The sequence below is a fragment of the Microcaecilia unicolor genome, chromosome 1 (genome assembly GCF_901765095.1).
Source record: "Microcaecilia unicolor chromosome 1, aMicUni1.1, whole genome shotgun sequence".
In the NCBI taxonomy this organism is placed as follows: domain Eukaryota; kingdom Metazoa; phylum Chordata; class Amphibia; order Gymnophiona; family Siphonopidae; genus Microcaecilia; species Microcaecilia unicolor.
The window spans coordinates 382,214,099-382,241,880 of NC_044031.1; the positions used below are offsets into that span (position 1 = coordinate 382,214,099).

Consider the following 27,782-nt stretch of genomic DNA (forward strand, 5'->3'; position numbering starts at 1 on the left):
AGATCCATCACTGGCTGGGCTGAATGCTGTCCAGGATAGGACAGGGAGAGGGCCAGATTCACCCAACAGGTTTGATCCCACCTTGGGTTTACCTCACTCCATGTAAGGACTTGAAGTCTTGCTTTTCTTTTTTTTTTCTTTTAGTTCAATTTTTATTGAATTTTCAAATAAAGAGAACAGTGGCTGAATTAGCCAATACAATCAGAACAATAACAATAATTACCATCCTAAAAATAACAATTAACCATGTCAATTTGATAATGATATATGAGGTGAACAACGAGCATGAATAATGACATGATTAGAAAAAAATAAAAAGTAAACCAAATGGAAAAAAAGAAAATAGTGAAGAATAAAATGATGACAATGACAAAAACCCATTCAAGGAATATTCATACTCTGATTTCTAAATATTATCCCAGCAGTTTCCATTTACACATTATCTTAGGGACTCTGTTCTTTTTTTCTGATGCTTTAAGTTTGTTTTTATATACAAGGCATACAGTACACCACCAAAATGTTTCATCTAAAGTGGTTGTGTTTTTCCATGATCCTAAAATCATTTGAAGAGGAATTGAAAGAAGTAAGTTCAGTAAAGTATTGTGACCATCTTCTAAATTAAGATCAGGATGCAGAAATTCGAGAATTATTATAGAAAATAAGATTGGTACATCAATATTCAGAATCTTTTATATAGTTTTCCAAATAGAGTACCAAAAATCAGGTATGATGAGACATTCACAGACCATATGTTGTAAAGTTCCAACTCAAGAGTTACAATACCAGCAGAAATTATTAACATGTAACTTTACATTATATTTCCATTCTGGAGTCCATAAAGCTTTATGAGCTAAAAAGGACGTAGATTGGAGCAAGCTGGCTAATTGTGTTGGTCTGGAAATTCTGGTCCAAAAGTGTTCCCATGGTATTGAATACGTTGTTAAATTCAGTTCTGTAGTCCAATGGGAAATCAATCTATTGTCTAAACTGAATACAGAATGATTTATCAGTTTGTAGATAGATGAGATAATTTTTTCTTCACTCATCAGCTGTGCAGTAAGGACATGTATAGAAGATGTGTCACTTAATGTATTTGTTTCTATTGAGCTTCTTTTGATCATCTAGATAAGTCACAACCAGTTGAAATACGGCGAAAAAGGCAACTTGTACTGTAGAGACAGTTCATCAAAGTTATAAAATTGTTGTTTATGTGTAAGATGATCCAGTGAGTTGATTCTAAGAGAGTTCCAAAGAGACCAGTAAATATTATGGTCAATGAGAAATTTAGGGTTATACCACAGTGACGAATGGGGTCACTGCCAGCTATTTATATCCATATCATTTTCAATAGGCAACAAGGTATAACGAGTATCTAAATATAATTTAAAATCAGTAATATGTGATGAAATAATTTAAGAAGTAATACACTGTATAGGGATAGGGAACAGTATGTCTCGTTCCAGTTGTAACCAAATTGTATCACAATCTACATTAGCATCAGATAACAAACCCTGTTTACAAAGGTGCATTTGTGTTTTTAGCGCGCCTATGCTTAGCGCGTGCGCTAACCATGTAGGCGCCTATAGGGATATTGTAGGCTCGATAGTTGACGCGCATACATGGTTAACACGAGATTAAAATGTTTAATGCGCCTATAACGCTGCAAGTTTACCAATTTAGGGCCCTGTTTAGTAAGCCTCACTAAGGGTGTGCTAGCGTTTTTAGAACGCGCTGATTAGCATGCGTTAAACGCTAAGTTGCCCACTGAAACATATGGGCAACTCTAGCATTTAGCGAGCGCTAATCTTAGCACAAGCTAAAAATGCTAGAGCACCTTAGTTAACAGAGCCCTTAGTATCTATCTTCTTATAAAATTCTTTAGAACAAAGATCTGCTATCGTCATCAAAACATAATTGATTTGAGGAGTCAGTATCATTTTAATAGTATCTAATCTGCCCCGCCAAGGAAGAAACAAAGAGGATCATTTAGTTATTGCTTCATCTATTATAATAAGAATTTTTTTTAGTGTTGATTAATTGGTCCTTTTACTAAGGTACGCCAGTGGATTTAGGGGTCCTTTTACAAAAAGCACACTGAAAAATGACTTGCGGAAGTGTAGGTGCGGGTTTTGGGCACGCGCCGATCCATTTTTTTAGCGCACCTGTAAAAAAGACCTTTTTTGCCGAAAATGGACGTGGGTCTGAGACCTTACCACCAGCCATTGACCTAGCATCATAGTCAGTAGGAGGATTGTATAGTAAGAAATCTTTAGTAAAATTTTCAGTGTGTTGAAGCAATCAGGGTCAAGCAGAAGACCACTAATGCATCTCCATTGAGATTTCCTAGAGAAGTCTATATCTAGACGTAATGTCAAAGATATAGCAGCAGCAGCATCATCAGAGATTAGGATTGGGAAAGTTGTATAGGCAGCCATACCCAATATCAAAGTTTTGAATATTAAAAAGAAATCGATTCTGGTATATGTATCAATGAGGAACAGAGTAAAATGTATAGTCTGTACCAGTGGGATTAAGTATCCTCTATGGGTCCATGAGATTTAGACTGGAAATGAGGTTATGTAGCTCTCCATGAATGAGATTGATATCACCAGCTACAATAAAACAGCAGTCATTATTCTGAAGCAAAAATTGGGCCTGTTCACAGAGGAACCTAAAAATAAAAATGAAAAATGAATTCCATCATTGGGTATGAAATAATCTTGAAAGAGTCTCCAGGAAGGTAAGAGAAAGGTATATCATAGGAACAATAAAAGAAATAGTAAACCTACACCATCGGATGTGGAATGCACAACGAGTGAGAGAGACATAATATGAAGAGCCACAGAGGAAGACTTCAGCAATTAAATGGATTTAAGTGCCAAAAACCATCAAAAGAAAAATATGTTAAAAAACGGATTATATAATAAACAGCAGACCTGGATATATCTGTCAAAGTTAAAGATGACTTATAATAACATATTTAAAGAAAATTAGGTAGATCCATACATCAATTTAAACATAAATCATCAAAACAGGTTACCACATTATTTTAAACTATGAAATTTAAAAAGACACATAGGGGTAAAATCACACCTAAAAAATCTGCCCCCCCCCCCAAAAAAAAAAACGTTTAAGTGCTATTCTATAAGTTGTGCCTAAGTTCAGTGCAGTTTATTGAATAGCGCTTAAGCACAGGGGGTTGCACGTAAATTTAGGAGTGTCCATTTGCACCAATGAAAACTTGGTGCAAATGCCTGCCGAAATTTGTAACTTGAATCCTGTCCCAAAATGCCCATGACCCTCCCATTTCCACGCCTCCTTTTCCAGGACACGCATAAAATTTAGGTGTGGATCACACGACTACATTTATGAACGTAATCAATTAGTGCCAATAACGGCTTGTTAAAAAGCCAATTATTGGCACTAATTGGCTTGTTATTCAATTATATTGCATTCGACAATTGAGCAACTGCAATTTTTGGCGGCGTTTATAATCTATTTGTATTAGTTCAATGAGAACAGGACAAATATGAGGTAGCTCACAGATCAGAGGATTAAGCTCGAGGTACTATTTGCTGATGTCTTCAAGAAAATAAATCAGTGTATCTGGAATAGAATCAAAGTATAAAGCAATATCTCATCTTGACCTGGAATAATCTTATATATATTTCAGGCATCTAAAGGTAAATTGCAGTAAAATTTGTTACTGCAAATCAAAGGTTCAATACAAACATTCCAAGATAGATTATATTCACTGTATTTGATATTTATCATTAAAATCTTGTAGAAGAGCAGGATCAATATAGGTAGTTGTTTTATTAACATATGTCATGATCATCTGTCTAGATCTGGAACGAAAACTATTTTCTTGCCCTGAAAGAGGATATTTTGTTCAGACCACAGCAGAGAGAATTTTGAGAGTATGTTGGCAACTAAGAATTTTCACTATGATAAGCCTTGGATGTTTAGCAGTAGAGGAAGGCCTCAAAGGAACTCTGTGAGCTCGCTCGATATGAGCTCACTCCGTTTCCAAGGAAAGGAGAGATCTAATATTTTCAGGAATCAAGATGAAAGAAAGGTAATCATACCAGAACCCTCTGAAGTTTCTGGCAATCCCAAAATTCTGATGTTTCTTCTACGATTGCCATTAGATAAGTCCTCCGGGTTGAGCAGGTTCTTCCGGATGTTGGTTTCATTTTGCTTAGTTTTCAGCATTGTTAGTTCCGAAGTCGATGGTCTCTGTTCTAAATTATTTAGTTGTTGTTGAGAAAGATTAAATATAGCATTTCAATCCTTCAGTTCTTTTTCAAGATTTTTGGTCAGTTCCAATTGCATTTTCAGCATGTCTTTTAAGGCCCTGTTTATTAAGGTGCGCTAGCATTTTTAGCACATATGGGTGTCTCTATCATTAGCACGAGCTAAAAACGCTAGCGCATCTATAGTGTGACTTAGTAAACAGGGCCCTTAGTGTGTGAATTTCTGCAAGAATAGGGCCCAGCAGTTTCGACTGGTCTCTGTCCGCCATCTTGTCTGGAGTCGGAGGATTAGTCTTTGGTCTTTTCAAACTGGAGGACACCAAGAATTGTTGAATAGATTTTGGAGTTTTGTTCTCTGCCATATCCAGAAAGTGGTGAGTGAGAGTAGCAAGGCATAAAAAGGTATATTTTGGCTACAATAATCAAACTTGATGATCAGGCTGAGGAGCTCTCACTTCATGCATCTGTAAATTTTAGGCTCCAAGCCCCACCCCCTAGTCTTGCTTTTCTTTGGGAATTCATGGTCCAATGCACAAAGCTTACCATGCTGGGAACCTTTTCTTTAGACTGGCTGGAGCCAGTCTAAAGCAAATGTTATACAGCGAGTAATGCACATTAGCAGCCACAGAGAACCCCATGCAAATGTATTACAATAAGCTCATTAGTAGTCTAATGAGCATTCCCGAAGATGCACAGCTCTAGAGCTCCTAGCTTTAATGACCTAATTTTACGGCTGCTCTGGAGCTGTCGGACAGGAGGGAAACACAAACAGACAGTGCCTGCTTGAGCTCCCTACCTCTCCTCTCCTGACCAATGTTCCCTTTAAGCGGAGTACATGAGCGATTGCTCATACAATGTAGGAGCATTGCTCACAGATTTTACATGGTTGCTCACAATAAAAAAAAATTTTTGTGCTATCTGCAGAAATGTATTGCTAATACTGGCACTCAACAATGGTTGGTTTTAAAAAAATTGTTGCTCACATGAAAAAAATTTGCATACCAGGCTACTCCTAAGAGGAAACATTGCTCCCGAGCTCCCTGGCGCCCCTGAATCTTTTATTTATTTATTTGCTGCATTTGTACCCCACATTTTCCCACCTATTTGCAGGCTCAATGTGGCTTACTGTACTTTCCACAATGTGATTTTCCGGATTTAATTTGTGATGTGCTATCTCTCACTGTTACCAATAACCTACCCTTCAATTATGGGCTGCTCATGTCTTTGTCAGTGGGCAAACTTACAAAATCAGCAAGGGATCAAATACTTATTTCCACCACTGTACATTATGTTACAAAAGGTATAATTATAAACAGAGTAAGAGGTTTGTTCTAATTTAACATATTACTGTGTAAGAAATTAGGTAGAATTTTAAAGATTTCCTGGCGGTCCAGTGGACCCCAACCTCCCCCCCTCCCTGCACCCCTAAGTAACAATTCTCTGGTGGTCCGGTAGACACTGCACTCTCTCCCAGACCCTCCCCCCAAGCTAAGTCACCCTGGTGGTTCAACGGACCCTCCCCCTGTACATTAAAAAGTTGGAGGCAGGAGCAACATCTCCTCCCTCCTGCCCTGCTCAGAACAAAATGGCAATACTCAGCCCCTACCCAGTGCATTCTGGGATGCACTGGGCAGGGCTAAGCACCATATAATGAGTTTTTCCCCTTATGTTGTGCTTAGCTCCACCCATTGCATCCCAGAATGCACTGTGCGGGGACTGGGCACCGCCTGTTCCTTCCGTGTGGGCCCAGAGGCAGGAGGGAGGATGTGTTGCTCCTGCTCTCCTGCCTCCAATTTTTTAAGGTGTGGGAGGAGAGGTCGGGGTCCACTTGACCACCAAGGAATTTTTGTTCCCGGGAGGGTGCCGGGGGAGGGGGTTGAGAGGTAGTCAATTGGACCACCAGGGATTTTTGGCAAGTTTTCAGATGCATTTGACAGCAGTTTCAAATGCACTTGACAGATTCAAATCCCAAACAGCGACCAATGCATAAAGGGGGATCCATGCATCTCATTTACATGTGATCCCCTTTGTGTATTGGTCGCTGTTTGCAGCTCAGTCATTTTTACCCTGGCACCCATATTTAACGGGTGTTGCTGTGCATCAGCCCCACAGTTTGAAATTTGCACTGGATCAACCCTGTCGGGCGAATTTGGAACCAGGTGGCAACCCTAAACGGGGTTGATAAGGGGTAGAATCACAGAGATGCCAAGTTACCCAGTTCCAGGCTGCAGATTATGGGCAGTCTTCGATTTCTGACCACTCCATCCTGCTGCATTATGGGACCTGCAGCACTGATTTCAAAGTGCAGGATCAGGCACTACAAATCCCACACTGCTTTGGGATGTAAGTTCAGAACCAGGACTGGTGAAAACATCTCCAGCCTGGAACTGGGTAACTTGGCTTCTCTGGAATCAGATCAGAGAGACAGGCAGGATCACAGGATCAAACAAACAAGGAGAGCCTGAGAGAGGCTGAGAGCTGGTGAGGTTCTTCATCATTGTGCAGGAAGAAGGCAGCCTGATCAGAGGTGTGTGAAAGAGAGACTCTTCCCCGAGTGTCCCACCCATCTTCACACAGACAGCCTTCACTCATCTATCCACACAGCTCCCCTAGCACTGAGCAGCTCTTTGACCTGGGCATTAGCCCCTGCTCTCGCCATCTGTAGCCCCTGGCCATCTTCCCAGGAGGTAGCTCAGACTGCAGCTGCCCCTGTTCAGATCCTCTGCTGCAGTAACTAAATCATATGTTCTGAAGCTCTTTAATGTTTCAGAGATCCAACCTTCTCGCCTCTCGCAGCCAAACTGTCAGTTCGAATTATGACCCTTTCTCACTGTAGGATCGATCAATCGCTGGCTCTCCTTGTTGGCAGGAATTCCAGGCTCATTTATCTCCTTTCCCATCCCAAACACACATCGTTTTTTTCTTTCCTTCTAGTTTTTTTTTTTTTTGTGGCCACCTGCATGTTGCTGCTTTCATGCCTATGCATCATCCCACTAGCCCTCCTACCCTTATCTTGTTTCCTTGAGTCTGCTTCTGTCCAAAATCCTGTCTGTCCTCTCCACTTCTCACCCACCATTTGATTCAGCAATTCGTATTGCTTTGCTAGACTCATATCCTCCTCACCACCCCCATCCTTGTTTCGCCAACTTCAGAAAGTTACCGAAAAACTCATGTTAGCCCCCTCTGTCATTCTCTCCCAGATGCTGCTCCTTCCACTGCAGGCTCTCCTGGTGTAACAACATGTCATAATTATGCAGATTTCTTTGCCAAGAGTACATACAGCAGCAGATCTGAGAAGATGGAAACAGGGCCAGCTCAACCACTAGGCAAGACTAGGTGGCTGCCTAGGACAAAAGTTTCTGAGGGGGGGACGGACAGTAAAGAGCACCAGCAATCAAAGCAAAACAATGGATCCCAATAACCACATACTACTACTACTTAACATTTCTAGAGCGCTACCAGGGTTACGCAGCGCTGTACAGTTTAACAACGAGGGACAGTCCCTGCTCAAAGGAGCTTACCTTTATACACATATACACCACATATACACAACATTGTGTTTAATATTTAAAAGCATGATTTTTTAAGGGGGGATGTTGAATTTAGCGCCCTGGAAGTTAATTGGGAGGGCTAAAGCTGAATGTTCGCCTAGGGCATCCGATACCTTTGGATCCTGAGCTGACAGCCAGCTGCAAAGGAATAAGAGCAGAAACATGGCTGCAATTAGAATGCAGAGCCAGAGGAGAAAAAAGTGAAAGGCTGTTGTCCTCACAAACTGGACTGCATGACTGCCAACTATCAATAAATTTGCTGAGAGTTAGTAAACCAAATGAAAAAGAAATGGCATGATTATGCAAAATAATTTGGTGCCAATAAAACGCCATGAACAACAGGGTGTGTCAGTATTCGGGAATCAGGGACAACATCAGGGTTTCTAAAAGGGTATCTAGACATAGTAAGTCCAGTTGTGCACAACATGGGGACAGTAAAACAAGCATCCAGAAAAAAAGTTATCTTCTCAGTAAAGATGAGAAGACAGTCAGTAAAAAGTATTTTCAGGGGTTGGCAACCCTGCTAAACAATCTCTTCAAGGAGAGCAGCTGTGAACGAGAGAACAGGGAAGGACGTGTGATAACAAATTACTTTTCTGACATCTTAAAGACATCTCTGCTGCTGTTTGGATGAGGCTTCAGTATCTGACTGTCAAACCCTTTATTTCCAGGAACAGGCAACAGAGGAGTTCAACTGAGACTGGCTGGTGGGAAGTAGCTCACAGGGTAGAACAGAACTTGTCAACAGAACGAGAAACCCCCAGAGAGCCCAGGAAGATTGGAAAGGAGCAGAAATGGAATTCTGTGTGCGTCCCTCAGTCTGTGCACAGCCTCCGCCCACCCTCACTTGAGGGAAAACAAACTGGATTTCTCTAATCCTAGGAAGGGATTCAGGTACAATAACAGTGCTGTGCATGATTGCTGATTGTGAGTGGGTTTTTAACATACAAACCCTCCTTCCCAGAGTATGAACACATAATTAAACACTCTAGAACTGTTACAAATGGACAGCTTACTATTCAGGTTTACAGTTAATGTACTAATCACTGATATTATCCAGAGGAAGGCATTGTTCTATTCTATTTTTACCATGCCATAAAATCAAATCTCCTTTACAGAATATTCTTTAAGAATGAAACTTGAGTATGATAGCAGACTACTTAAAATTCTACAACCATACAGGAAGGGCACGCGTTTAAAATAAATAGAGCAACAGCGCCACCCAGTGACCACATTCAGTTATTACAGCTGGCTGAGTGAAGAGCAATCCCTAATGAAATCAGATTCAGCCTCCATTCTATTCCTCATTCACCACTTGACTTTACCTCCTCCTATCATGTCTACATTACCTATTCCATCTGGTCTTCTGTCCAGTGAATCACAGGAGAAACTGTAGATGGAAAAAGTAAAAATACTGTGAAAGGGTTCTGTCTATAATCCACTTACCAGGATGGCAGCGTCTGGCAGGAAGTGGTGCCATGAGAAATGAGAAACTGTCCCTGAGGGGCACTGGAATGGGAAGGCTCCTGAAGACATCCACTAAACTACTGTGATGGCCACAGCACTCACCACTAGAGATGTGCTGTTGTTTGTAGCAGCATGGGAAATGTTAACAATATATCCCATGTCGTTGATTGGAAATGAGCAGAAAAGCCACATTTCATGTTTGTTTGTTTGTTTGATTATAAGAATGTGTAGTCTTTCAAATGAATGTGCACTATTTGCACCAAGGGTACATTTTTTTTTATAGTGAATGCATTCTTTTCCCAATAGTGCACCCATTCAAACCATTGCACAGGAAAAGAGTGTGCCTGAGATGAAACAGCTAATTTTCCTGCTTGTAAATTATATAGTTATTGTTTATGATGTGTTTTTCCTTTGTTTGGTCAGCAGGTGGTGACTGTCTGTTGTCTGTAAAATTATTACAGAACTGTCAGTTTCTTCTTCCCGCCAAAAGCTGTTAGCTTAAGCTATGAAGTATTTTTTAATCGCAGATGAGTGAAAAGAGAAGTTTCTCTTTTCTTGAGACCCTGCAAACAGTTAGACATCATAACCTGTGAGCAGCTATATCTTGTTCCTCAACTCCCCAGGTACTATTTAGGTAGTAGTTTAGATTTTTGATCCATATTCAGTTATCTGTTATTGCCTGTTCTTTTCCACCTGCTTACATGCTTCACTGTTCTACTCTGACAATAAACCTGATTAGTGTATTGACTCTGCTGTCCTGGACTAAGAATCCTGGTGGTTTGTGTTTTGGTCTGTGGATGCTTTCTGGGAACTATGCGACCCCTGAGAATGTGGCCCCAGTAACCTAGAAATCACCGGGGAATAACCTGAGAGTGGAAGACTTGCTCAGCGGCAAGTGAGACCCAGTCAGTGGGGAGGAAAGTGCTAGTGTAGAGCACAAGCGGCAGGTGCAGGTGGACCTGACCTGTGCTGGGGACGAACCGTCCAGGTGGCCACAGGGTTAGCCCCAGGCAGGTGGCTAGGTGTTTCGTCACAGTCCCCTCTATGCAAATAGGGGGGAATTCTATATCTGGCGACTAAAGTTGCATGTACAAATTTGGCAGTGCGGCCAAATTGCATGCGCAACTTAATTAACAAGCCGGTCGACACTGATAAGTGGCCAATAACAAGCAATTATCAGCACTAATTTCTGGGCACAATTTTCTAAGTGTATTTTGTAAAGTGGTGTGTGTAAATTCTAATACGTGGATCTCAAAAGGGGATGTGGCCAGAGGAGGGGCATAGGCGTTCCTAAAAATTACGAACACTGTTGTAGAATACGCCCGATCAGCGCCTATGTTAGGCATCAGCACTTACACCAGGTTTTAGTTGGTGTAAATGGCCGTGCCTAAATTTTAGTTGTGGGTATGGTGCTACACATACTCTATAAACCATGCCTAAGTGCAGTTTTTTTTCCATGACAACTTTTTCAGCAACATATATTGAATTCCCTCCATAGTACATATACTTTTGAAAGAGTGCACACTCAACTACTTTGCTCTGTGATAACAAAATGGCCAAATGAAAACTAATAAATGAACATTCCCAGAAACAACACGAATTATACATTTTTTGGCTGCCCATTTTTATTCTTTACCCTTCTCCAGCCCAGCTGTCCCTTTCCTCCTGCTGCTGTTCTGCTTCTACTGCTGTCTCCACCAGCTCATGTAGGTCTACTGATTCAGGAGATAACTGCATCACCCCATGTGGGTTGGAGGAGGCAGCGAGAAGCATAGCAGCACCTGGAATGGGATAGCAATGACAGTCAGGGCATGGGTGCTGTGGCCACCACAAGTGTTTTTGTGGGCATCTGCTTATTCTGCCCCCATTTGCATGGAGGCAAGTTGCCTGTTGTTTATATGAATATGCTGGACACTGTTTATATCAGATTGCATTGCCTGTAGCAGTTTACAGTGCTTGTGCCCTTAAGAAAGGCAGGAAGCGCCTTTGGACTACAAATCTTAGTCTTCCTGCAGTGCTCTGTGATAGACTCTTCCTGAGCACATGTCCCTATTCCCTATGCTTTAAGGGACTTTTCCCATTGGCTGGCCCTTGTTCCTGTGTACGTTGGGTTGCAGCTGGCCTGCTTCTCTCTCCAGTAGGGTGGAGGGAATCTGTCTGCATACATGCTTTCTCTTAGAACTGGAAGCTGACTTGCTGTACCTTGTAGCATGCTCCCTCTTCAAATTACTGTAATTTCACCAAGTTTTTACTAGTTTAAAAGCAATTACAGCATCTAATCTCTCAGCTTGGAACTGAGATCTCCCAAATCCTCTGGTATACAGAGTGAGCTGGTATAGAACAGACTCTCAGTTATGCAAGGCAGAGACTCTTCCCAGGGCCGGAATTAGGGGGAGGGGGAGGCAACAGCTCCAGGGGGCCCTGCAGTCCAGGCATCTCTTCCCCTTCTCCCCACCACAGTCTCCTCTTCCCTTCCCAATCTTCTCTAAAAATGTATTTCCCTTCTCAGAGGGGCCCCAGAGCAGCAGTCATTCTCACATGCTGCCTGCGTCTGCTCCAAAGCTTTCCCTCTCTGTTGGTATCTGCCTCCCCCTCTCCCCAACGCAATTTTCTATTTTTCGCCTGGGCGGATTCGGTTCACAACAATGAAGGAAAGCTTCAGGACAGCCGGAGGAAGCTTGTGAGGATGGCTGCTGTGCTGGGGCCCCTCAGAGAAAGGAAATAAAATTTTTAAAGACCGCAAGGTGAAGGGAAGGGAGAGAGAAAGAGTGTGGTGGGTAGAAGGGGAAGAGGTGCCTGGACCACATAGTAGCAATGCAGGTGGGGATATCGGGGGAGGAGGGATCAGGGGCCCCCTCCTTAATTTCTGCCCTGAGCCCCACCATGTCTAAAACTGGCCCTGTATCCAGCACATCTAACTGTAAGTCATTTTCTTTTGTTTGAATTTGCATTAAAGAAGATTTTGGTTCAAGAGTTCTGAGTCTTCACTGTGATGTTCTATACTCTGGTATAAGCTACAGTCTATCACAGCCAGTGAAAGGGCTGAACACTGCTAGCACAGTATATTTAAAAAACAACATTAAGACACTGTCCAACCAGCCCTGCCACTTGATTGCAGATGATATGTTTTAGGAGAAGCAGCTTAGATTTTTTTTTCTACTCCTTTTGCAATGAGTGGATGAACAACTTAGTAGTTAGAGCAGAGGGTTGAGAACTAGGGAAGTCTGGTTTAAATCCCACTGCTGCTCTTTGTGAATTAGCATAAGTCACTTAACCCTCTATTGTCTCAGGTGACTGCCCTATTTGACTGACTGTACATTTGTCCTTTAGATTGTAAGCTCCTTGAGCAGGGACTGTCCTTCTCTGTTAAACTGTACAGCCATGCGTAACCCTAGTAGCGCTTTAGAAATGTTAAGTAGTAGTAGTAGTAAGCCCTCCAGGGAACAGGGAAATACTTCCTGTACCTCAATGTAACTTGCTTGGGCTACTCTGAAAGATGTATGCTAAATCCAAGAAAATACATAAATGTGTCGTAGAAGATTCCTGAAGTTAAAAGCATTTGACATAGAATTCCAAAACAATAATCAGCTTACTGTTGCCTGTGATTGGCAGCCAAATGACCAAGCTTCTCATACTGCTGAATACAGCCAAAATTGTCACTCCTCAGCCAGCACTCTCATAGCCTCTCCCTCCCACAAGGTTCTCAAATCCTCTCCCATTCAACAGCCAGTAAACCATTCCTCCCCTCACACAGCCCATCCCTCTGTAGGCTTTTCATGTCCTACACCTACTGTCCTCACATATACTCCCCCTCCCACAGTGAACACTCACCACCATTCCACTAAGTACTCCTGCAGGAGAAACCTTGCTATGAGTTTACATTCAGCTTTCCTACTCAGGCCTCAGAGTACCCCATGCTGTGGGAACTGAGGGCTCCTCCCTGCAGGGCCAGCTCAAGGGATAGAGGCACCCTGGGCCAACTTGCTTTTGTGGCGCCACCTCATATTGCATCGCTTCCAGTGCTCCCCCCCCCCCATGGGTTCAGTACCTCTACCTCCCTTGGGCCGGCATCTCCCACCCCACCCCCTCCGGTCCAGTCTCTCTTTTCCCTCCTTGTCCCCTCCCTACAGGTCTGGTAGCGCTCCCTCACCTCTTCCTCCCCCGCGATCCTGTACAGTTTGTCAGTTTCCAGCCTCTGGGTCTTTCCTATACCATGTCCCACCTACAGGAAATTGCATCATAGGAGGCAGGACAAATTCCGCCCACAGGAAATTGCATCATAGGAGGCAGGACATGGCAGAGGGAAGACCCATGGACTGGCCAAAGGCAGCTTGTCATGCTGCTGCTGCCAGCAACCGACAAACTTTACAGGACCGCAAGGGAGAGAGATAGGTGAGGGAGCAGTGCTGCACCCACAGGGATGTGGAGGGGGGGGGGGAGAAAAGGGGAGAGACCGGACCAGAGGAGGGGGAAGAAAAGGCTTAACCTGTAGACCACGTGAGGTCAGAGACTGGTTATTTTGGTGCCCTGGGCCAAAGCCTCACTTGGTCCAATGGTTAAGCCATCCCTGCCTCCCTGGCTGGCATTCCTAGAGCACCTGCAATGGCATGACCAGGATGCAAAGCTACAAGCTGAACCCCAGTATGGAGAGAAAAGGAACAAGTTCTTCTCACCTTTTGAAGAATGGAATGGTTTCTTGCTCTCTTTTGCGTCGGAGGAGGGAAGAAGGGCCCGGAGGGAAAGGGAAGGTAGACAAGCGATTAATCTCTTTCTCATATTCTGCATCAGTCCCCTAAACATATTCAGAGGAACCACATTAAACACGTCCACTTTGCTTTTAGAAGAAAAAGTAATATTTTAAGGCAAATTTAATGCAAGTTAGCAGAAATTTTCCTTCATAGCTTTTGAAATGTTGCTCCAAAACTGAGGTTGCAATACAGAATGTATTTCCTCAGGCCCCTCATTTTCTCCTAAATAGTGGTACCAGCACCCACATAATACTAGAAGACAAGTGAGGTGAGAACCCTATTATATAAGTAAATAATAGCAAAAAGTTTTCAAAAGCTTTCCCTGATATAAAAACATTTCATGATTATACAGGTTTGCTCGAGAAGCAACATATCTGAGAAGATAAGGTTGAAACAGGACAGACCCAAACACTAGGCAGCTTGAACCCTTTAGTGGTGTCATTTTGAAGAAAGCAGCCACCAGGGCTATAATGAGTGGGCACTGATCCTGGCCTTGTCATCCCCGGGACCCCTGGGGTGAGTTGGGGATGCAGATGGGATGCCAATAAGAGAGCGCTGAGGTGGGAGGTTATGCACTGAGGGGAACGCCAATGCAAAATTAGAATTCAAGATTTCCCTATTATTTCCTTATTTATTTTACTGTTCGTGCCTCACTTGCCTTATTCCTCACCTTCATCTGACATCTAATGTATGCTTACACTGGAGAATTTCTCTAAAGTCTACAAACCCAAGCACCAATGCAGAATCCTTGGGGCAGCTCTCTCTTGTAACAGGGAGAAGTGCTGTGTACAAGGGACAGACCTTGGGGAACAAGGGGGATCCAGAGGGAAACTGGGGAGAACACAGAAGATCCTGACCAGATTATCACTGGCTGGGGTTCCTCTAGGAGAGGTTTGGAAACCACTGCTCTAGTGGATCCAAAGAATGGCACAGTGCCCCTCTTGGTTTAGTACTGGCTGAAAGAGAAGGGTGTTCCCTGCTGTCATCATTCCACTCTCTTCTCTCATTCATGTCATTCCTAGTCACACCCCTTGTATCTGTTGGTGAGTCCCATGCCCCAGCACGCCCAGAGTCCCAGAACCCTCAGAACCACATCCTGCTTCCCACTGCCATCTTGCTGAATCACCCTCATGAGAAGATTTGAGTATTTCTGTCAATGATGGACACACCTTGTTACTCAAAAGCTCATCAGAACCATCGAAGGAATCTAAAGAAGAGAAACAGGAATTTCCAATCAATCCAAAATCATCAGTCCAGCAAGAGTATCGTGCTCTCTAGTGATATCAGATTCTACTTAGAATAGGTCTGCAGTCTAGTAAAATTACAGGCATTGACTTTGTTAAAGGCTGGAAAGAAGGCTATTGCAATACTTAGACAGTGTGGGAGCCCAAATAGCACCCAATTGCATATTATTTGCCCATGATGAAGTATTTGTGACCCAATTGGCCCTGAGACAAGAATGCCTTATCAACCCCATTACAATATTCATGAATCTCGTTATTCCTTTTTGGATATGCAGCCATTGAGATGCCTGTAATCCCTATTGAGAAAATCAGAGACACTGTACAGAGAATTCATGACCATAATGTCAGTGCAAACCAAGGGCAAGATGACAAAAATGCCTGTGCACATATCATTTTCCACACCACCTAACACTTATTCATCCCAACTCCATAAGATTCAGCATGGAAATCCCAGAGCTTACCTACACACATAAACTAAACTTATTACAGTGATTTTAAAAAATGCCAACACCTTAGAATGTTGCAGTCCAGAAGAAACATCTGATATGAAAGGTCAGTATAGGGAAGATGCTTTTCTGTAACAGGGTTTCTCTGTAGACAGAAGGATAAATCAGACACACAGGTCACGGTTGATGTCATTCAATGGCATGGAGACAGAGCAGCTCTTTTAAATCTTTGTATTAGCTTAAGAAGCTTCTCAGCATGGCTGTTTCCATCCCAATGCTAGTACCTCAGACTGTGTGTAGCGTGGTGTCAACTCTTGGGGAGGTAGGAGAGAATGTGTGACTGACATATCCTGCTGTCTATGGCAAACCTCTGTTACAGGTAAGCAACTGTGCTTTCTAAATCAACAAGCAGGAAGATCAACCACATATATGGGAACTCCCCAGCTGAGGATTTCTTTCAGATCACCTAACAGTTTGGATACACACATACATTTCAAGGAATTTTTCTGAATACGTAATCCTTGGTCAGTAGTAGTTTTGTGCAACTGGTTTTCCTCCCTTCCCCCACCCACCTCAGAGTTAAACTAGTTTATTTATAAAACTGTATAAACCCTCTCCTTGATTAGAGACCAATCAAGATGGTGTACAAAAACATACAACATTCAATATAATGGAATGAAATATATGTACATAAAACTAAGAAATCACATGTACAGAATAGCATCGGAGGCAGTCAAAGCTATGGGCCATGTTGGGTTTCTCTTAAACTTGGTTAAGAACATGGGACGTAATTTCTTTCTTGGGGAGGGGCAATGACACCCAAGTCTAGAGTAGGAAAGAGCCAATTTTTCAAACCCTTCCTAAATTGCAAATGTGATGACCAGGGTTGCCAGCTGGGAAAACCTTTCCTAGCCTGAAACTAGCCGTAAACCCGCCCAAAAACCGCCCGTAGCCAATCCCCTTCTTCCACGTCACCGAACCCTGCCCCCGTGTCACTAACCCCGCCCCCGTGTCACCTAACCCTGCCTCCCACGTCACTAACCCCGTCCCCTACGTCATCCCTGATCTCAACCCCGCCCCTGAAAGGCTTCTATTGGTCCAATTTGGACCAATAGAAGCCCCGGAAAAGCTTCTATTAGACCGAATTGGACCAATAGAAGCCCCGGAAAAAACCGCCGAACTCGCACAGCGGTGACGGGAAAACCGCCCAAAAAACCGCATCCCACAGCCGGCGAAATTTTCCCGCCGCTGCTGGTGAAAACCCGCTCAATTGGGCGGTAAAACCGCCCACCTGGCAACCTTGGTGATGACTGTCTTTTAAATCATATCTGGCAGAGTATTTCATCCTTCAGCTGCTCTAATCCTAAAAGCCTTCCTTCTCTGTAACTCTTCTTATGATGTCTTTGCCAAGGAATACTAATAAATTCTTCTGTGATGATCAAAATGGACAACTAGGAGTGTGTTGTTCCACTCAGGTTATGCAAATATTAAAATAAAAATAATATGTAAGAAAGGGGAATGACAGGATATATTTGGGGAATTACATTAACCTGCACTGTAAGGTTTAAGGACATATGCTCAGAACATAAAGACCAGATGTTTAACTTTAAAAGGTTTATTTACAATACAGATAATGCAATAATTTTAAAAAGAGGCAGTTTTTAGGGATCTTATACAAGGGAAATGTGCTACAAGATTAGAAAGTCTGAATTATAATTCACTTTGATGGAGGCTGCCAGTTGGTGTGGTGAAGCAGTTCCTTGCTGGAAAAGAAGTCTTTTTGTTGCAAAGTTGTTGCTGGAGCCTGGAGAAAGTCTTATCTTGGATGTGTGTAAAGTCTAGCAAGGTCCAGGGATTCAGTGAAGGTCCACTGAGGTGAACATCAGTTTCAGAGCTTAACTATTCTTTGAGTGAAAAAATATTTCCCACTTTTTGCTTTAAAATTATTTCCATGTTATTTCATTGAGTGTCCCCCTGGTCTATTTACTTTTTGAAAGAGTGAAAATTGATTCACTTTTACACATTCTACACCACCCAGCATTTTGTAGACCTCAATCCAGTGGCGTACCAAGGGGGGGCGGTCCACCCCGGGTGCACGCCGCTGGGGGGTGCCGTGGCGCACGCCTGCTCCGAGTTCGCTAAACTTCGTTGCTCATTCGCTGCAGCTCCCTCTGCCCCGGAACAGGTTACTTCCTGTTCCAGGGCAGAGGGAGCTGCAGCCAAGCGAAGTTTAGCAAACTCGGAGCAGGCGCGCGCCGCGGCACCCCTCCCAGCGGCATGCACCCAGGGGGGATGTCATTTCGCCGGAGGGGGGAAGGTGTCATTTAGCAGGGGGGGGTGCGCTGCACCCAGGGGGGGGCGCATCGGCGCTCCGCCCCGGGTGCCATCCAGGCCAGGAACACCACTGCCTCAATCATATCCTCCCTCAGCCATCTCTTTTCCAAGCTGAAGAGCCCTAACCTTTTTAGTCTTTCCTTATACAGGAGTTCCATTCTCTTTATTATTTTGATCATTCTTCTTTGAACCTTTTCTAATACCGCTATATCTTTTTTGAGATCCATCGACCAGAATTGAAAGCAAAACTTGAGGTGAAGTCACACCATGGAGCAATACAAAGGTATTATAACATTCTTGGTCTTATTTTGCATCCCTTTCCTAATAATTCCTAGCATCCTGTTTGCTTTTTTTGACCACCGCTGCACACTAGGCAGAAGATTTCAGAGCATGGTCTACAACGACATCTAGATCCTTTTCTTGAGTGTTGACTCTTAGGGTGGATCCTAGCATCAGGTAACTATGATTCAGATTATTCCTCCCACTGTGCATCACTTTGCATTTGTCCACATTAAATTTCATCTGCCATTTGGATGCTCAGTCTTCCAGTTTCCTAAGGCCTTCCTGCAATTTTTCACAATCCGCATGTGTTTTGACAACTTTGAATAGTTTTATGTCATCTGTAAATTTAATCACTTCACTCATCGTTCGCATTTCCAGATCATTTATAAACATGTTAAATAGCACCAATCCAAGCACAGATCCCCGTGGCACTCCACTATTCACCCTCCTCCATTAAGAAAAATGTTTTCTGTCCAATAATCAATTCCTAATCCACAGAAGGACATTGCCTCCTATCCCATGACTTTTTAATTTTCTCAGGAGCTTTCTCAAAAGCTTTCTGAACATCTAGATACACTACATCAACCGGTTCACCTTTATCCACATGTTTATTCACGCCTTCAAAGAAATGAAGCAAATTGGTGAGGCAAGATTTCCCTTGGCTGAACCTATGCTAACTCTGTCCCATTAAACCATGTTTGTCTATGTGTTCCGTAATGTTATTCATGTCCACAAGAATTGGAAAATGACATCTGTACACCCAAAATTAAAAGACCCACTAAATTCCATTAGCCATTGCGATAATTACCGGCCAATAGAGAATCTTCCAGTTAGTGCCAAACTAGTTGAACCTGTAGTAACATAGCAAATGACGACAGATAAAGACCTGTACAGTCCATCTAGTCTGCCCAACAAGATAAGCTCATTTTACATGGTATGTGATACTTTATATGTATACCCGAGTTTGATTTTCCTTGCCTTTCTCAGGGCACAGACCATAGAAGCTGCCCAGTACTGTTCTTGTACTAAGTTCTGAAGCTAACATCAAAGCCCCTTAAAATTTACACTCCAGCCCATCCCTATCTATTCAGTCACGATCAGGGCGTAGACGGTAGAAGTCTGCCCAGCTTCTGTTTTGTTTCCCAATTACCAGCGTCGCCACCCAATCTCCGCTAAGATTCCACGGAACCATTCCTTCTAAACAGGATTACTTTGTGTTTATCCCACGCATGTTTGAATTCCATTACCGTTTTCATCTCCACCACCTCCCATGGGAGGGCATTCCACATATCCACCACCCTCTCTGTGAAAAAATACTTCCTGACATTAGTCCTGAGTCTGCCCCTCTTCAACCTCAATTCATGTCCTCTAGTTCTACCGCCTTCCCATCTCCGGAAAAGGTTGATTTGCGGATTAATACCTTTCAAATATTTGAACGTCTGTATCTTATCTCCCCTGTTTCTCCTTTCCTCCAAGGTATACAAGTTCAGGTCAGCAAGTCTCTCCTCGTACGGTTTGCAACGCAAATCCCATACCATTTTTGTAGCTTTTCTTTGCACCGCTTCCAGTCTTTTTACATCTTTAGCAAGATGCAGCCTCCAAAACTGAACACAATACTCCAAGTGGGACCTCCCCAACGACTTGTAAAGGATCATCAACACCTCCTTTCTTCTGCTGGTTACGCCCCTCTCTACGCAGCCTAGCATCCTTCTGGCCACGGCCGTCGCCTTGTTGCATTGTTTCTTCACCTTCAGATCCTCCGACACCAACACCCCAAGTTCTCTCTCCTGAGTCGAGCTTACTAATCTCTCCTATCCGGTATCTCTCTTTCAGGTTTCCGCACCCCAAGTGCATCACTCTACACTTCTTGGCATTAAATTTGAACTAATGTACACAAACAAAACCCTTAACGTAATATGTATGTGTATTTCACACAGTGCAATGTATAAACAAAATTTCAAAATTTTCTCTTTGCATTCAAGTAGTTCTCAGTGACTGGACAACCACCTCTAGACTGACAAGCAGCCATTAAATGTGTTGTTCCCGATAGTACATCATTGCACTATACCACCTGCATACCATAGATGTTATATTGTAACTAATATGGATAATATGAATGTTCCTTATCCAAATAAAAAATCATACGGCAAACCACTTATCTTAGTGCTTAACCAGTAGATTCAGCTGTGGCTAGTGGAGGTCCCAGTCACTTTAAAAACGTGCAGTGAAACAAAAATGAGTTGGAGCTTCTAAACCAGTTCCCAGTGATCATCCGTTCTTGGTGCCCTTCTAAAATAAAAATAATAAATGTAAAAATGTACCTCAAGAGCAGTACCCTGTATTTAATGCGATGAACACAATCTTCGTCCTTGAAACTTTCTTATTAACATATAAATGATATATCGCAATATAATGTACAATGGCTACCTTCAGGCAGGAACAGCCTACACTCCTCTCGATCAGACGGCCAGAACGCCGGTACATGCACAGTAGTGACATTCCGTGATTCCTCCTATCGTTTTAAATGTTGGAGAGGTGGGTTAGATCCCACCAATCAATTTCCTTGTTGAGTCCTAATGGGATTACAGTTCGCCACTGATAGATGAGGCGCTGCTCCTTTTGAATTAATGCCGACCCTATATCCCCGCTGAAAAATATAGGCAATTGGTCCAGCACTACAAATGACAGGTCCCGTAGTTCTGTTTAAGATCTATCCAGTGTGTGACTAATGGAGCTTCATTTTTCTGCACTCGCAAATTACTCAAATGTTCAGCAATACGATCTTTTATTCTCCGCTTCATTTGACCGATATACCATTTTCTGCAGGGGCAATAAATGCCATATACCACGCGGGCTGATTCACAATTGGTAAAGTGTCTTAACACATAATCTTTTCCTGTGATGGGATGCTTGACAGCTGTAGTGGTAAGGGCATATCGGCAATATACACAATGACCACATTGACCGTGGCTGCCCTGTCTATTTGGAAGATCTTGACCCTGCCTCCGATTGAATACTTCGCCCAAATTCCGGGCTCTGGTGTGGGCAAAACATATGTTTTGAGGTATATCGTGGAGTCTTAGAATCGGCCAATGTTTGCGGATTATATTTTTAATGTGTTTAGCTTCAGAAGAAAATGGTACATACAATCTGATTATGCTGTTCACGTGTTGGACCCGAAGGGTACAGAAGCCATTCTTGTGATACATTACTAGCTTGCTTATATGCTTTCTGGGAACTGGTTTAGAAGCTCCAACACATTTTTGTTTCACTGCACGTTTTTAAAGTGACCAGGACCTCCACTAGCCACAGCTGAATCTACTGATTAAGCACTAAGATAAGTGTGAGGCCCCTCAGAATTCTGTTTTGTAGGTGCAACAACTGAAACCCTGATGTTAGTAATCGTGGCAGGTAAGAGTTTTGCACCCCAGAATTCAGGGAGGTCCAGAGAAACTAACCTCGCTGTACACTCTCAAAGAGATGTACAGGGAAAGAAAACTAAAGGACTATTCCTGAATTTGAGAGAACACAGTCATGACTTTCTTCTCAATAAAAATAACATTTTCTTTTTTTTTTTTACAATCCAATAATTAATAGTCAATTCTATTTTAAATTGTACATTTAATGTTTCTGTTTATTTTAGGTCTATTCTACTCCGGAGCACCTCCCTGCATAGACATCAGATAAGTATTCCCCCCTCTAACACCAACAATTATACCCTTTAGTTAAAGTAAGTTTCAAAATGTCTCTATTAAAAAAAAATGATACTTTGTGTGCAATTTTTGTATTTTTCAGGTCACGAGACAGCTGCACCCCAAGGTAAGTTTGATGTTGTATGTTTGTTTGTCTGTTGGTTATATTCACCACTGCCGCCGCTGCTGTGCTGGATATCTGTCTTGCGCTGGGGCCCGAAGTTCCAGATTTTCTGTTCACGTCTTTTCTTTACATAAACCTAACTCTTAACAACTGAAATGGAATAAAAACCCTACCTCCTTAACAAATCCCCTATCCCCACGCTAAATGGCTTTAACAATATAACATATGGACATTCTAACTATATAAAAAGAAAATAACCAAATAACCCTTTCCTAATTTTCCTAAACTCAACTGTATTCCCTATTCTATAGAGCTTTCACATATATACACCACCTCTGCCATCAATCATAAATGTACTTTCACTATAAATTAAACTCATTCATAAAATTACATCAAATTTTCCCAAACACTCTCCCACAGAAATCAATCACCCAAATATACTCTCTTACACTTAACTCACTCACTTCCAACTCTCCAATATCACCCACACACTCTTTAATTAACAATCTCACCAGCTCACATAAAACACCTCCTTTCTCAACCACCGTCTCCAACGCTCTCCCAACTGCCTTACTGAACATCTCCTAGGCAACCGTCCCTTGGCTTGGAATTCTAATCCCAGCCAGCCAATCGCAGAGCCTGCCCAACATTCCAAATCCTCCTGCTGACCAGCGGAATGTTGGGCAGCACTGCTAAATTTCCATCTTTATTGGAAAAATCCCATTGAAGTCAATGGGAATTTCTCCAATTAAATAAAATAACCATTAAATTTTCTTCAAAAAAATGTCCAATTTTCCCAATTAATAAAACTTCTAATTCCCTATCAAACTATGGTTTTAAAATTTAAAAATACCAAATTTCAACCCCCGCCCCAAAATAACCTTCCCAAACTTCCCAAAAATATTTCCAAAAAATACAAAACCACTTTCAAAAATTCCAAAACCATTCCCCGGACCCGCTGCGTCGAATTAAAAAAATTAACTCTTTCCTAACCCTATTAAACCCACGCCCATCAAAAACCCCTATTTAAAAATTAAAAATTCAAAAACTGACTCACCACAAAAATTCTAAAAAATTCCCCGAGCACAAAACCGAAATCAGAATTTAAATAACTTTAACCCTTTATTTTTAAAAAATAAAAGAACGCATTTACACAATTTAAAATTAAACTAATTAAAATTTTTAAATAAAAACCCCCTTACCTTGAAGATGATTTTCTCCACACATGTAGACTGCCATCCGTTTCGATCCCGCTGGTCCTGGGGCCAAAACGGAGGTAAAAAGAAAAATCCTCCGAAGCCGGAAGGACACGCAATACTCTCATCCTTGATCTCCCTGAATTCTGGGGTGCAAAACTCTTACCTGCCACAATTACTAACATCAGGGTTTGAGTTGTTGCACCTACAAAACAGAATTCTGAGAGGCCTCACAGAGTTTTGGCGTAGTCGGCAGGATTCTTTCCTGAATTTGGGTGGTTCTTAGTGAGAAAACCTGTAGATTTTGGTGTTGGTGAGCTTGACCTTAACTGTTTATTTCAGGTGCAGAGAACTGGGAAGGTGGTTGCAGTTTTAATTAAAAAAAAAAAAGTGTGTCTTGGGTTTGTGTCTCTTGGGAGGTCTTCTGTTCCTGGGGCGGCACTCAATTGAAGATGGAGGGTGGTGAAGCTTCAGGAAGTCGGGCTGCTCCAAAGATCATTACTCACACCGTCATTTTTCCACAAGATCGAAAATTGCCAGAATTCCAAGGATTTCCTAAAACTCCGGAGGACCTGACTGTGGAAGAATGGATTGATAAGATGAGATCAAGGATGAGAGTATTGCGTGTCCTTCCGGAAGACCAGGTGGAGATGGTGAGAGACCATCTGAAAGGAATAGCTTTGGATACTGTGAAGTATTCTCTGCCTCGGGACTGCTCAGTGGAGGAAGTGTTTGAACTACTGAGGCAGGTGTACGGGGATAAAGTGGCGCTTGGTTTGAGAATTCAGGAGTTTTATAATCTGAGGCAGAAAGAACATGCTATCCAAAAATACTAGGACTAGAGGGCATGAGTTGAAGCTACAGTGTGGTAAATTTAAAACGAATCGGAGAAAATTTTTCTTCACCCAACGTGTAATTAGACTCTGGAATTCGTTGCCGGAGAACGTGGTACGGGCGGTTAGCTTGACGGAGTTTAAAAAGGGGTTAGATAGATTCCTAAAGGACAAGTCCATAGACCGCTATTAAATGGACTTGGAAAAATTCCGCATTTTTAGGTATAACTTGTCTGGAATGTTTTTACGTTTGGGGAGCGTGCCAGGTGCCCTTGACCTGGATTGGCCACTGTCGGTGACAGGATGCTGGGCTAGATGGACCTTTGGTCTTTCCCAGTATGGCACTACTTATGTACTTATGTACTTATGTACTTATGTAATCCATCCGTGTTTTCGCTTACAAGCTTCAGGAGAAGCTTGAGGCGATTATGAAAAGGGACAGGAGGAGAGTGAACAATCCAGACGATACGCTGAAAGAGCAATTCGTAATAGGGTTACAGGATGAGACATTGAAGAGGGAGGTGATGAAAAGAACGGAGGATAATCCTGCAATACCCTTCATTGAGCTTATGCAGGCCGCAATACGTTGGACCGGAGAAGAACGAGGTCTAGCACCAGTGGAGTTCTCCCCGAGGAAAATCCTACAGAGGGGACGGGAAGATGCAGGAGATTTTCGGAGGCCAGAAGTTTCATCTGCTGAAATTATGATGCAGCAAGTGACTCGAATGTTTTCCAAACTTTGTGAGAGGCAAGAGGAGGAGTGGGCCCGACAAAGAAGGGAACGCAGAGAAGGCTATCGGGGTTTTATCTCGAACATGAGTTCAAATCCGAGCAGACCGTCCAGAACAAGCACAGGGGAGATTATATGTTTCCGGTGCCATGAGCCGGGACATTATGCCCGGGATTGTTATAGCGAAAGGGTTGATCGTTCTTATTCTGGAAGAGCTTATGAAGTTTCTGAGAAGCCTGGTCCTAGTGGAGTACCACCGAGAGGAGAGCGAAAACAAGAGGAAACCATTTCTACAGCCGATGCTAAAAAGTCTGTGGTGAGAGTTCAGAAGTTCGTGGAAACTGAAGAGACATCTGAGGAAAAATTGATGGGAGAGAAAGCTATTGGAGCAAGCCCGCTTTTAAAGGTCTTCATTGAGGGAGTGGAAACTTTATGCACAGTAGACACTGGATCAAACGTATCAACCCTCCTTGCCAGCTTCTTTTATAAGAATTTCCCTCACCCGGAAAAGCTGATGGATGCGAGTCGGCTTACACTGGTAGCAGTGAATGGATCGGAGTTACCAGTTCTGGGCTACATTGACGCGGATGTTAAGTGTCTGGGACAAATTGAGGGGCATAATGGAACAGAAACGCCTATCTCCATGGGCGTTTATCTCCGAGAACGGGTCCGTGAAGGGGCGGGGCGGATCGTATTTTTTAAAAGAAAAAGACGCCCATGTTTTATTCGTCAAGGTGTGAGCTGGGCGTTTTTGCTTTTCAGCGATAATGGAAAATGAAATCGCCCAGCTCAAAAACGAATAAATCCAAGGCATTTGTTCGTGGGAGGGGCCAGGATTCATAGTGCACTGGTCCCCCTCACATGGCAGGACACCAACCGGGCACCCTAGGGGGCACTTTTACAAAAACCAAATAAAAGGTAAAAGAGCTCCCAGGTGCATAGCACCCTTCCCTTGGGTGTTGAGCCCCCCAAATCCCCCTCAAAACCCACTGCCCACAAGTCTACATCATTACTATAGCCCTAAGAGGTGAAGGGGGGCACCTACATGTGGGTACAGTGGGTTTGGGGGGGTTGGACGACTAATAGCATTAAGCAGCACAATTGTAACAGGTAGGGGGGGGGGATGGGCCTGGGTCCACCTGCCTGACGTCCACTGCACCCCCTAACAACTGCTCCAGGGACCTGCATACTGCTGCTTGGGAGGAGGGTATGACATTTGAGGGTGAAAGTAAACAGTTGTGAAACATCATTTGTTGTGGTGGGAGGGGGTTAGTGACCACTGTGGGAGTCAGGGGAGGTCATCCCTGACTCCCTCTGGGGGTCATCTGGTAATTTAGGGCACTTTTGGGGGCCTTATTCGTAAAAAAACAGGGTCCAGGAAAAGTGTCCTAAATTCTAGCTCAAAACTGTTCCATTATCGGCGAAGGGCGCCCATCTCTGTTCGCCCGATAACCACGCCCCAGTTCCGCCTTCGACACGCCTTTGACACGCCCCCGTCCACTTTGTCCGCATCCGCGACGGAGTGCAGTTGAAAGCGACCCAAATTCGGCTTTTGATTATACCGCGTTATTCGTTTTTGTGAGATAAACGCCCATCTCCCGATTTAGGTCGGAACTTGGGCGTTATTCTCGTTCGATTATAAGCTGGATTGTACCACAGCGATGCATTTTTATCGTGAAAGATAATTTTCAAGGAGGACAGATTGAGAAAAATCATGTTCAGGGAATAGTGGGCATGAATGTGCTCCAACATCTGGAGGGTTTATTTAAAGATCTTTCAGTGTTCGTGCTGGAGCCGGCTAAGATTTCTGGAATATTGTCTAAGATCACTGAGAACCGTACCACCAGGGTGAAGAATGGAGATGGATTGGTTAAGGTGCAGGGAAATGTTGGACAGCTTATACCCGCAATGTCTGAGCGAATTATTATGGGCAAGTGTCAGCAAATCCGTGGGACATCAGGAGGTTTGCTTGTTTCAGCTTCTCGTAGGATAAATCTCCCGGATAAAATTATGGTGGCAAATACCCTGGTTACTCAACATCGGGGTAATGTGTTCGTCCGTATGATAAATATTGGAGTACGAGATGTGGTGATACCAGGAAGGTCACAGATAGCGGAGTTGCATGAAGTGCAAGTAATACCGGAAGTAGACCTACCGGAGCAGAAAGAGAGAGTGGGTTGGGAACAAGAGATTCCAGCTGTGAAGGTGGACTGGAATCAGCTGACGACAGAACAAGCTAGTCGGTTGAAGCAATTGTTATGGAGACACCGGGAAGTGTTTTCAGTGTGTGATACTGATATTGGATACTCGGAGCTGGTCACTCATAGAATAAATACCGGAGATGCCAAACCTATTCGACAGCCGTATAGAAGAGTGTCACCTCACATTTTCGAACAGTTCAAGGAGCATGTGAATGACTTATTACAACAAGGGATTCTGAGGAAGAGTCAAAGTCCTTGGGCTTCTCCAGCTGTCGTCATAAAAAAAAAAGATGGAAGTATTAGATTCTGTTGCGATTATAGGAGGCTCAACGCAGTTACAATCAGAGATGCTTACCCACTCCCTAGAATAGACGAGTCTTTGGATGCTTTGGGAGCATCCCAGTGGTTCTCGTCTCTTGACATGACCTCTGGGTATTTCCAGATGGGAATGAATATAGGTGATATGGAGAAGACGGCAGTCACCACACCTATGGGGTTATTTGAGTGGACCCGAATGCCATTTGGTTTATGTAATGCACCGGCAAGCTTTTAGCGACTTATGGAAACAGTCCTAGATGGGTACGTTTTTGATATCCTCCTCCTCTATCTGGATGACATCCTGATTTTTGCACCATCATTTGAAACGCACCTTGAGAGAATGGAGCAGGTGTTTTTAAG

At 43.1% G+C, this 27,782-nt stretch overlaps 1 protein-coding gene across 3 annotated transcripts in view; it reads right to left on the reverse strand.

The window, feature by feature from the left end:
• CARD10 (caspase recruitment domain family member 10) overlaps positions 1-27,782 on the reverse strand; it is a 188,378-nt gene that overhangs the window by 75,247 nt on the left and 85,349 nt on the right. For all 3 annotated transcript variants that reach the window (XM_030210306.1, XM_030210298.1, XM_030210314.1), the window contains exons 11-13: positions 15,192-15,229; positions 13,948-14,066; positions 9,157-9,197 (exon numbers count right to left, since the gene is read on the reverse strand). In XM_030210306.1, coding sequence (XP_030066166.1) covers positions 9,157-9,197; positions 13,948-14,066; positions 15,192-15,229 — 198 coding nt within the window. The remainder of the gene's footprint in view (positions 1-9,156; positions 9,198-13,947; positions 14,067-15,191; positions 15,230-27,782) is intronic.